The sequence below is a fragment of the Triturus cristatus genome, chromosome 12 (assembly GCF_964204655.1).
Source record: "Triturus cristatus chromosome 12, aTriCri1.1, whole genome shotgun sequence".
Classification (NCBI taxonomy): domain Eukaryota; kingdom Metazoa; phylum Chordata; class Amphibia; order Caudata; family Salamandridae; genus Triturus; species Triturus cristatus.
Genome location: NC_140595.1, coordinates 610,565,636 through 610,577,669, shown reverse-complemented (window position 1 = coordinate 610,577,669; position 12,034 = coordinate 610,565,636). Strand labels below are relative to the sequence as shown.

At 41.9% G+C, this 12,034-nt stretch overlaps 1 protein-coding gene across 1 annotated transcript in view; it reads left to right on the top strand.

Moving 5' to 3' along the window:
• TCF25 (TCF25 ribosome quality control complex subunit) overlaps positions 1 to 12,034 on the top strand; it is a 722,186-nt gene that overhangs the window by 266,565 nt on the left and 443,587 nt on the right. Inside the window, exon 9 of the mRNA XM_085639175.1 lies at positions 8,276 to 8,369. Within this exon, the coding sequence (XP_085495301.1) occupies positions 8,276 to 8,369 (94 nt within the window). The remainder of the gene's footprint in view (positions 1 to 8,275; positions 8,370 to 12,034) is intronic.

The following is a 12,034-nucleotide window of genomic DNA, read 5'->3' as shown; positions in this document are numbered from 1 at the left end:
CGCTCTTCTTTGTGCAGTGTTTTTTCAGATTTCTTTTGTTGTCCATCACTGCAGTATGTTAGTAGGGACCTCAGATCTGCAAGGTATGGGAAAGCTGTATGTTGTTTAGTTGTTAGCTGGTGAATTGGCTTTAGATACTTTTGGAGCTGTGGCATCCTATTGCAAATTTTGATGAGTGTGAGGATGTTCAATACGAGAATTGATTCTTGTTCGACTGTCCCCAGTTTTCAATTGGTTAATTCGCCACTTGGGCCAGTTTCCGCTTGTTCATTGATATGGGCTTCTGTGTCACACTCTAAGCACATGCACAAAGACATACACTGAGTTCCTATCATCATCCTGGTCACTCTTATCTAACCCATATGTTTTGTGCGTAAGTTCCTACTAGGACCCTTCACTTTGAAGCAGTTATTGCTTTACTTTCATACAGACAAATTGTTCATATGTGTAGTCGCTCATTAAAGTTTCTACTTCCTAAACTGTGGAATCAATTACCACTCCCAACGGTGACAACCTTAACTATTTTTCACATTCACAAAAGCCATGAAAACCTTTTATTTATGCTAATTAGTTCTCTGCCCAGCTCTTTTAAAGTGATTATTCGTTAGCACTTAGAAGCTGGTTTGACTTATGTTGTGCTTTAAAAGAAATCCAACCCTATGTATCCTTAACCCTCTGAAGACTAACCAGCAGGAGGCGTTGGGGTAAGTTTTGGCTGCTCATAACAAAGCTATCAGCTGGTCTCGTTGCTGCTAATGACACAAATATTAATGGGGTGTCTGTTCCTATGATAGTGTCTCTCAGGTTAGATTTGAAGCAGAGGAGAGGGGCGTCTCCCTTATTAGGAAGTAGTGCCCTCACACACCCAAGGGGGTGTCTTGCTTCATCATCGTGCCTCCTGGACCCCACAGGCGTGAAACATGTCGACCCACACCTGTTTTTAGATTGACTCTCTTCATAACTAGATGTAAACAATGTACACTGCTTTGTAGCTCTGCAGCCGCTCGATTATGGAATGAACTTCCACCCAATCTAGGACAAATAGAAGATTTTCTACACTTTGGGAAGAAGCTTAAAACTTGGCTCTTCCCAAGGGTGTGATGTTGACTAGCCATTATTTACGAACGTTTGCCTTCTTCATGGTAACGAGCGAATAGGGGAACTAATGTAATTTCAGTGCCAGGATACCCGTGGGGTGATAGTGCGCTTTATAAGACTATATAACATAACACATACCTTTTATTTTTTCCTAGGGGACCCCGGATTAAAAGCAGTTTTGTGGTACCACTCAGATTTAAATTCACCTTTTCCCTCCCCCTCCCACACACATGCACTCATCATCACAGCTTTTTTATTTACTAAAGGATCGCTGCTAAAGAGCCCTCTCGTGGGGCCCGTGGGGTATTGCAACGCCGGCACTGCGAGGAGCCAAGCCTGATGATGAAGGATGACACCCCCATGGGTGTGTGAGGGCACTACTTCCTAATAAGGGAGATCCCCCCCCCTCTCCTCTGCTTTGAATCTAAACCGAGAAACACTATAATAGGAGCAGCCACACCATTATTATTCACATCCTTGTTCTTGGGAGCAAGGGTTCTGGACCTTTTATTAACTCCCTGTCCCTCTTCTTTTTGTTTTTGGTGTTACTAATGACAGTTATCTTAGTGGAGAAAAATGTATATGCAACCAGGATTCTCTCTCTGTTACAGCACATCGAGGTTTCTATCCTGATGGGATGCATTTTTATGCTAACTCCCTGTTGACCTGCATGCCTCTCTTATGTTGCCTGTTCTGAAGGTTGCCTGGGGTAGACCGTGCATGCCTCCTGACCTGGTCAAAATTCTATTTTATTGGCCTATAAAAGTTCTGAGCCCTGGAGTGAGGCAGACACACCCACACACACCCAACACCAGGACGGGGACCCTTGTACCATCTCTACAAGAGGTCTTACCTACGACTGTCATCTCTATATAGGCACCATTACAGTTCAACTCCTACTTCACAGGGTCTTTCACCCTAGTGAGGCCAGTGAGAAGAAAATTAACCACTTTCCATCCATAGCCCTAAATCCACTATGAAGGGTTAAACATAGAGATTCTTCAGATGGATGCCATTTCTACATCAGTAGCCTTTATACAAAACCTACCTGTTTGTGAACCTAAAATTGAGCACTTTTGTGCACTAACTCGTCAGGGCATCAACAGAGCTCGGTTTACTTCTGTTCTCACCTGGCAGAAAAGGAACAAGGCTTACTGGAAAGCTGAGTGAAGTAAACAACACTGAGTTTGCAATAAGCACTATCAGAATAATTTAGGGTGCTAAGTGATGGCCCACGTAAGTGAGGTGTGGCTTTGCTGCTTTGAAAATATTAAAGGTTGTTCATTGTTCATTTTAATTATAATGGTTTATGCTGTAAGGCAGCCTGCTTTTAAGCACTTAAAGTTTTCTTAGTTGGGCGGGAGCAGAGCCAGGCTTTGACGTTCTAACCCACCTAACGTTTGTAATGGGTACATAGTTATACGTTTGTAATGAGGACATAGATAAATTAGTATTAATGTCAGTAATTCTCTTTCACATTTGATTTGCCACTGAAATAGTTCATTGCGAGGTAGAGCTAACCTCTAGATTCCATTCTCTACTTTCACATTCTTGCATTGATTTTCTTGACAGGGTCAATTTCATTCAGGACTATTTTCTTTTTGCACAAGTGTCTTGCTAGATTGTGCCTTAGATGTCTAACGCTGCGACTGATCAGCTGCTGTTGCCTAAAATTGAGAAATAAATCTATTGATCCAAGCAACTTTCATTTAGAAATTAATGAAGATATGCTTTCCTTTGAAACCTGTCTGTTATTATCTTCCTTAACATCGCTAAAATTCTGATAATAATCATTGAAAACCTAGACCCGAAACCAGCCTCCTAGAATTTTGAAGTACATTGTGAACTCTTCTATTTCTGACTTTTTTGTGCCAGTCTTCTTGGACATTGTTTGGCCGAATCGAGCACCTGTAGGAAGCTGGCTCTGTATATACTATACCAAGGTAAGGTATAGTGTGCAAAGAGTCCAGTGGAACCCCAAAGGTAGGCAGAAGTAAAAGTAGATAATACCTTACTAGTGTGGGCGAGCAGTAAGGCTTTAACAGAGGGTAGTGTTAAGCATTTATTGTACACAGATGCAAGAAATGATGTCACACACTCAAAGACTGAACTCAGACCAATTTGTTTGTATTAAAATATTATTTAGAGTATTTTATTTCCTAGAATCAAGCCAGGCCTGGTACAGGTAAGTGTAACTGTATTTTTGTTTGTTTGTTTGTACAGGACCTCTAAGGGTGGCACAATATGTGCTGCAGCCCTTCCTTAGAGGCCTTCCCTGGTCACAGTGCCCTTGGTACCTATTGTACCTTTTACAAGGGACTTGCATGTGGCCAGAGAGGTGCCAATTGGGGTTACAAAGGTACAGTTTTGGTAAAGAGCATAGGCTCTGGGAAAATCTGATTGGCAGGGACCCAGGGCACACCAAGTCAAAGTGCATCAGAAATCTGGAAAAAAGAGGGTGGGGGGGGGGGGTTTACTTCAACAGATACTCAGCTTCCTACAGCACCCATTAATGATCTGTGTGCACTGAGTAAGTCTGTTACTCAGCTGACACTATTTATTCCTTGTATTACTTTCAGCTGACCCAACACAAGAAATGGCTAAGTCTAAGTAATACAGTGCATTATCATCCTTTTCAAATCTGGCAACATACCCGTAATGTACTGTGTTTGCTGTACCTGTACTGTGCTGTTACTCTACAGTGACTTGCAAAATGCTGCTGTCATTGTACAATGTTGTTACCTGCCACTGTAGATTTTTCTGTCATCACTGAACAGGGCTGTTAAGCTATGCCTTTAAAAAGCTGTTGGTGTTTTCTGCATAATGCTGTGGCTGTACTGCTCCCTTACTGTACAGTGTCACCCCTCAACAATGCTATACATTGTAAGTGTACAGTAGTTTTATTAGTGGCCGCACAGCACTGTTAACTGTTTTGTTTCCTCCATACTTTTGACGGTCTGGGTTTTGAGAGTGCAGCTGTCAAACAGGCCTTCGGTTAATAATTTACATAGAGTGGGCTTTTGGTCCACCTCTTTCAACCTTTGAATTTCTTCAACCATCTTTTTCAGTCATTGGTTTGGGAATTAGTCATTTGTGACTTGGCTTAAGGTAATGAAGTATTCATCTCTCACCTGAAGCTATTAGCTATTTTGGTGTTCCCTTCAGCCTCAACTCAAATGCTTACATTAAATAGCTTGACGGAGTACTTTACAACTGTAGCAGTCTCTGCCCACTCTTGCTGATTACCTTCCATGTGTCTCATTGTAAGTTGCAAACACTTCAAGTTTTAGCAAATAAACTTGGACCTATTGGCTTTGCCAATGCTTGTTCAGTTTTAGTTACTGGTTACTAGACTAGACTTTTCTTTACTTTTGTAGACGTGCACTAGCCCTTGACCAACAATTAAGCTAATACTTAGAAAAGCAAGAGTGTCTTTAGGATTATAACATTTATGTTAGTGATGGTAAAGAAGTCATCCAATTTCAGTGGCACTTAAGCCTATATGGATGTGGTCAAGATAAATAATTGCATGTCAACATTTAACAATTCTTTCCAGTTATGCATGTGAACACTGAACTCAAACAGCTGCTTCAAAACCTAATTTGCTATCATACTTATCAGGCACAATGTGGCCTCGTCAAATGTTAAATCCAATGCTGTCATAAGCATTGTGCACTTCTACAGGGCCAAAGTCAACTTGGTTCCAGAACTCCCCAGCACTTAGTAAAAAAGAGGTGTGACTGGACTGCTCCCACCCATAGACATGACTCGTTTTAAGTTTCTTGTTTAGTTTCTAAATCTATGCTCAATACTGAAAGGAGGGTCTACACCAGGGGTCTCCAACCTTTTCTGTAGTGAGAGCTACTTCTGCTCAAGGAAAGTCTTCCCGAGCTACTAGCAAATTTTATACCTGTAAAATAGTGACTACACTATGACCACCCAAAGCAAGATTTTCAGTAGCTACCACCCAAGTATACCAAGTGCGGTTACCAGCAGAAATGCTGGGAAAAAGTCCTTCAATATTAAATGCCTTCCCTTAACTTATGAAGTAGCATTCAAATCTTGACATGCCCAGTGGCACAAAGGACATAAGCACAGCAGTACGTCTCCCCAGCTCAGCTTGAATTATCATTCACCAGTTTCTGAAAATGCAAATTTTTCTATCTAATACTACTTTCCACTGTGGGCAAACAAACTCAATTTTCTTGAAGAAACCCCATTTTTGAAAACTAAAACTGCCTTTAAAATATCCGTTTTCAGTTTTCGAGAAATGCACAGTCTCAAAACATCAGCTTGTCATTATCATCATGTACCTCCATGTACAAATGCCTCATATGGACAGACTACTTTGAATTCCCATGTATTATAGTCTTATGCCATGGATGCTCACCATTGGTATAGGAAACAATGGTCCTAGGCTTCTTTAAAGCTATAATTCAGTTATGAAAAACATTCATTAGTCAAAGGGCATCCGCTACATATAGAATTAGCATTGTATCATTATGTACCACCATATTCTTTACAATGCAAACAAGTATATCCTCAAAAGACACAAAGGCCCAAAATATCGCTCCAATAGTGACTGTTTATTATTTAATCACTTTTATAACAGATCACCATATTCAATGCTCCAAATAGAGAAAGAGGTTGCTCTAAGGAGAGTGTGAAGAAGGAAAGTGTTCGTGAGGTAGGACAGATATAAAGGAGAGGAATCCAAAAGGCAAATTAAATAACCAATCAATTACACATTCTGGTATCCTTAGTAAAACTGGTCGTGGTTCATAGTGGCACCAGTTTTACAGATAGGCCTGTCCCTTATGGATTTACAAATATTCATTTCATGATTTTTTGATGATGCACAGAGAACATTCATCTGTGAAAAGGCAGGCTGGGATGATATCAGGTACAGGCCCACTGGGGGAGAGTGTCGACGTTTCGACCCTGGTCCAATGAGAGTAATTTATATCCTCTGCAGGCGGGTCTTCCTCAAGACAGGGGGAGGGGAGGCAACCTAGGGTGAGGTACAGTCAGGATACATCCCCTGAGGAAGAAGGATCAGGGATAAGACCACATATCAGTCATGAACATTAATATGCCAGGAATAGGTACATATAGGCCAGTCATGCTCAGAGTAGGTCTATGATGGCTGCCAGCATACCACAACTAGACCAAAAATACTAAAATAGTCAAGGATGACCATAATTATGCCATTGGCACTATTATGTCAGGAATGGACACAATTATGTCAAATATAACACTCTTATGATGGGGCTAGCATATATATTTGGTGGTTCTTGGCAAAAGGCATAGTTTCAAGAAGCAATAGTGTTTATTATGGGCACACACATAAATGTTGATGAATCTCTTAATTTTCTCTGGTCTGGATCATACCCTGTTCTCCTCAGGTCTTGAGCTGATCATGCATCTAACTGACACATTTTCACTCTGACTCCTGCAGTCCCGCACTTTGGTGGGTCAGCACTGATTACAGCCCAGGCTACTGCTGCCATACTTTTTTGATGGTGCACTGTTCACACACATGCTGTGACTGATAAAGGAGGGACTGCAACATGGTCAATCTCCTTGTGGCTTCATTATATTGAGATTGGATACAGACTGTCATGTAGCAGGTCCTATAAGCCGGCACAGTGTGTGTTTGAGTGTTAGTATGAGTTACTGTGATAAGTTTGGCTGGCTGTCACTCTTAGGGTCTTGAGATGATCAGTGCTGCCTTCTTTAATAGGCACCTACTCTGAAATTGATACTGGGCTTGACTTTACCTCAGAGAGCTACTTTGAAGGTCCTGGCGAGCTACCAGTAGCTCCCGAGCTACTCGTTGGAGACCCCTGGTCTACACATACAGTGAGGGTTATTGTGAAGTTGCAGATGTTGCGGGTGGGTCAGACCGTGTCACTTTTCTTCCAAAGGGTATACGTTTCTTTCTCCTATCTCCTCACTGGGACCAACAGTTTTCTCTAGCATTGTCTTGTACTTACCTGTTCTCCACTGTTATGTGGTGTATTGAACATCCAAAAGTTTCTATTCTTCACAGCAAGTGAACTTCAGTATTGAATTGTGCATTCTATTTATAATGGCATAACTTCTGTCAAGCATTCTATTTCACCTGCTTGTGGGTGTAGATAGCATTATACAAAACTCAATAATTAAAAAAGAAATACCTTACACATATGATGTGTGGGACTCCATTTGTTATCTTGGAACGTATACCTTTGCATTGAATCAGCGCAGAAGTTTTTAAATTCAAGCCAATGAACATAACATAACTTATCACCTTTTTTGCTTTACATGCGTGTTTCTGGTTACTCATTCACAGCCTTTTACCTAACAGTATTTAAAAGGGGGGGTTCAATTGAGGTGTGAGAGGAGATACTATTTTACAGTGTTTATTCTTTGTAGTGTGTGAATAAATGACAGGGGTTCAGTCTCTAGGTACATAAATCATGTAATCAACAATACTGAACTTTCAACATAAGGGAATACAAATTAGAATGAATAATAAACAGAATATAAAGACTGAAATTCAAGCAAAGTTATGCACATCATTCAGTTTTTATTCCCAGATGGGGACTCATGTTGACTTTTAAGTAGTAGCACCTTAAGACATCTAGCTAATCCTGTTTTTAGCTTAGGCAGATACTGTTTGAAATGATGCGCAAAGCTGGTGCATGTACACTAGTTTCAAGTTGTATGTCCCATTAGCTTTATGTCCCTTTAAATCTGACAAAACATCCATGATACTTTAATAAGTTCTGCCTTGACTGAAGCCAATAAATATAGCCTGAGACTTTTTATGCATCTGCAGTTTTAAAGTTAATTGTTTAGGGCACAGTTTGTTGCTAATTAGTTTGGCTTCGCTCTATTTGCAAAGCCCATTTTCACAACTAATTTGTTACCTAGTTAATGTGGCTCGAAACTAATCAATTCTTTTAATGGAGTTTTCTTATCAGTCCTGCCACTTAATATTTGGTGGCCTTATAAAAACAACTGTGGTGATGGCAGATGATACTCCACCTTTAGATGCCACAGCGGGATCTGAATGTGGAAGATGATGGTGTGATGAAAATGCTGATGTCTTTAAATAAATTCATAATGTCATAGTTACAGTGTGAGAGATTGCCCTTCTGTCCCACCCTTATGATGTTCTTATCGTTTGCAGAGCGGGCGCTTTTCAGTTTGGAGTGTGCGTTTCATCCAGTGTTCAGTCTCACCAGTGGAACTTGCCGGTTGGATTATCGGAGACCGGAAAACAGGTTGGATTTAAGTGTTAATTCTATTCTTAGCACTGAGTGTCGTCATAGATTTCAAATTTTGCCTGAAATTATTGTAATACCTAATCAGTCCAATTTGTTCTCTGTAAGTGCTAGCTGAAGGCCGCACTCGTGTAATGTTCTTTTTTTATGTACTAAATTTGTGTTCCATTTTAAAATGCCTTCTTCATGTACAATTCTTCAGCTTTAGATCTCTCCTAGGTTCAGGTGCTTTGAATTTATCCCTGTCGCCTGGTTGAGAAATCCCTGTAAATGTGTTACAAACGAGTATTAAAAGACACGTCATACATTAAGGTTTGTAACCTCTGTCTCATTGTAGTTTTTTCTTTGGATGTTTGGGGCAGTTGGCTTAAGCCCTCGTACCTTTTTTCCATAAAAGATATCCAGGCTAAATTTGTGTCCTTTTTTTCCTTGTGAAGGTAACTAAGAAAATACCCAAAATATAGCAAAATTGTGTTTTTTTGTTGGAACAATGGGAAAACAGTGCTGTACATATAATTGTATGTTTTTCCCTAAAAATAACAACAATAAAAGGTTTGCTGTGCCAAAATTACCTTGTTACCGTATTTCAGGAACAAGCAGAGATGTAAAAGAAAACCAATTTTTCATTCTTGTAACTGATAGTCGGTGATTTAGGTCACAGCCTACCAGACATCGCAGCTGTGTGGTATGCGAAAGACATCTTGGCGAGTTTCAGAAAGTTTACCTGGGAATGCATTCTGCCCATTGCTTGTTGTGGCTTTATGGTTTGTAACTCACGTTTTCTGGATTTCCTTTTGCTGGTTTTATTTGCTTTAGTCTGTACAGCTCGAGTTCATACCTCCTCATGCGAAAGCCGTGTTTACTGTTCAAGTCCTGCCATAATTGTCGCAGCTCTAATGTAAGTGGAAGTGAACAGTGGAAGGCTGATTGGTTAGAGGTGGGAGCGGGCAGGTTCAGCTGTGATTGTTAGTGTATGATTGACGATTCCAGGTAAGGCGATGGTGTGGGGAGGAGCCCCGGCATGTCGCTCACAAATAGATCTGGACTGGGGTATGTGATTGGCAGGCATTGTGGCTCTGTCCTGGGGAGCGGACCCGGTGTGAGTGGAAAAAAGCTGGTGCATTCATAGGGGCAGGTCGTCGTTTCCCACCACCTTGCGGCAATGTGTGAGTAGATGGACCCACTGTGGAGGTATGGGTCGCAGGCGCATCTGATGGACCTCCTTGTACGAGAGGGCGTCTTTCTCTGCCGTGTATCGCTCCTCTCCATGCATCCACTGGGGGCCATTGGGAAACGCCAGTGAAGCGTGATCAAACGTTTAGCAAGTAACGGGGCCAAGTCAGCGAAGCAGGTCCAGATTTTCTGTCGCTTCTTTGTTTGAATGTGCTTAGGGAGCATGCTTCCCACATATATATGTCCCGGAGCTCGGTGACTTCACGCAATGCAAAGTGGATTGTGTGCTAAAAGCTTTGGAGGGCTGGGCTGGACCACAGCATGTGTACACGCGTTTCATCCGGGGTCCAGCATCAGAGGTATTCAAACTGTGTCTCTGGGAAGGGAGGATGCAGCTGAGTGGGGGTTAGGTAGGCCCTGTGTAGGATGAAGAGCTGTATGTTCTTCAACCGCGAATTGCGGAAGAATCAGGGGAAACCAACATAAGCTGATCTTCCGTCCTTAACCCAGGAGGCACAAGTTTACTAGTTTGTAGGCAAACTCAGGGTACTGTTACACTTGGAGTTCCGCTTCATGCTCAACAAAAACACTGACTCTGCAGCAGCAGATGTTTCACTATCATCAGAGAAGATATCCGATTCATCTGAGATTTCTTTTCTAACTGCGAAATCGCTTCCAGAGCCATCTCAGCACTCAACGTCCAGTGCTGTATCATTATCTGAATCCTTTTCTGGCTCCAATTCTGAACTGGATTACAGCATCCACTCCACTCCAGTCCTGCACCAGCAGATATCCTAAGTGAAGCCATATCTGTAAAATGGGAGCAAAAATTGCAAAAGCATGGAAAAAACCAAGCTGACAAAATATCTGACAAAATATCTACTCAAGTTAAGCACTGATATTGTTTAAACAAAAAGACATACAATCAGGATTTTCTAAAGTGGTAGTGAGAGAACCACACAGTAAAAACAGTAACGAAAAAACGATCAAAAAATATGCATAGGGAATAATTGATAAAACAAAATAAATTTGAACAAATCCACACTGTCTTAATCTACCACCAATGCCAACTACAAAAAAGCAACAACCAATACTGTAATAAGGGAATTCTCTAATTGAACACACATAGCAGTTGTAGAAAGAAAAGACAAACTTACCTCGAAAAACCAATTTACCACAAAACATTGTCAATATGCCATGCTGAGATGTGTGTTCGTAATATGTATGGCTGTAGATACCCATGCTTGGCATACATCTGCTATCTAGTCTTGGGCTCAGACCTCGAATACAATAGTAGTCATCGAAAACCCTTTGATGTGCCAGCACGTTTTCACCTGAGAATGTCCTCAGTGCAACATTAAATATCCTTCAAGAGACCAATACCACTCCCCTGACCACGACAACATCACCTGCTCCTAGTGCCTTGTCTTCTAGTCTAAGAAGACACACTTTGGTAGCAGAGAAAACGCTGCGCGGTGCACATCACCATGCCGCAGCAGGACCTGTCTAGCACCAGAGACATCTTCTGGGAGGAAGATCCCCTTGGTGCCTGGCTTACTGGAAGAGGGTGGCCCCTCGGGGCTCACTATCCTGCAGTGTTTGACCTCCCCAGAACTGTCTTGACTCGGTGAGTTTTAAGAGGACCAGCCATACAACGTCAACCCGGCACCAAAGACTAGGCCTCTTTAGTAGGAAATTTGTCTTTTCCCATGGCCCACCTCCATGTATGGAGATTGAGTGTCTGCAATTGAGTCTTTGATCTTTCTCCTGAGGTCTGTGATGTCATCCTGGCAGCCAGGTACTGCTCCACCTGAAAAATATATGCCTGCTTTTGAGATACGTTTATGGGTTGGTGCTCCTCCCGTCAAGTGGACCCCTTTTCTATGCCACGGTTGGAAATATTGATGTTTTATTTTTTCCTTTGGCCCGGCATGTTAAGGGTTACTTGTCCGCTGTTTCTGCTTCCCTGCGGTTGCCGGACCAACCTTCCCCGTTGAAGTCACCTGCTTTGACTCGTTCTCTGAAAGGTTTACAGCAAATATTTCCTCCTCCCCACAGAGATGCCATAATGTGAACTCAATCTGTTCCTCACATTTCTGATGTGTATCCCTTCGAGCAGCTACACAGCTGTCCTCTGCTACTCTAGACTCTAAAGTCTGTTTTCTTTGTGGCTATTACATTGGCCAGGAGATCTGCATGCTTGATCAATCCATCCTTCTTACACCCTCTTTTATCCCTAACAAACTGGTTCTTAGGATGCTTGCAGCTTTCCTGCCAAAAGTTGTCATCCATTTCAGCCAAAGCGTAATTCTGCCTACCTTTTTACCTCCACCTCATTCTTCCAAAGAGGAGGAGAGACACCATCTCCTGGACCCGAAGACATCTCTTTCATCCTAAATTAATCTCACTAAATACCATCGACAATCAGAGCTTCATCTGGTTCACTGGAGCAAAAATGGGTAAGGCTGTGCAGAAGCGACCATCTCTCGATG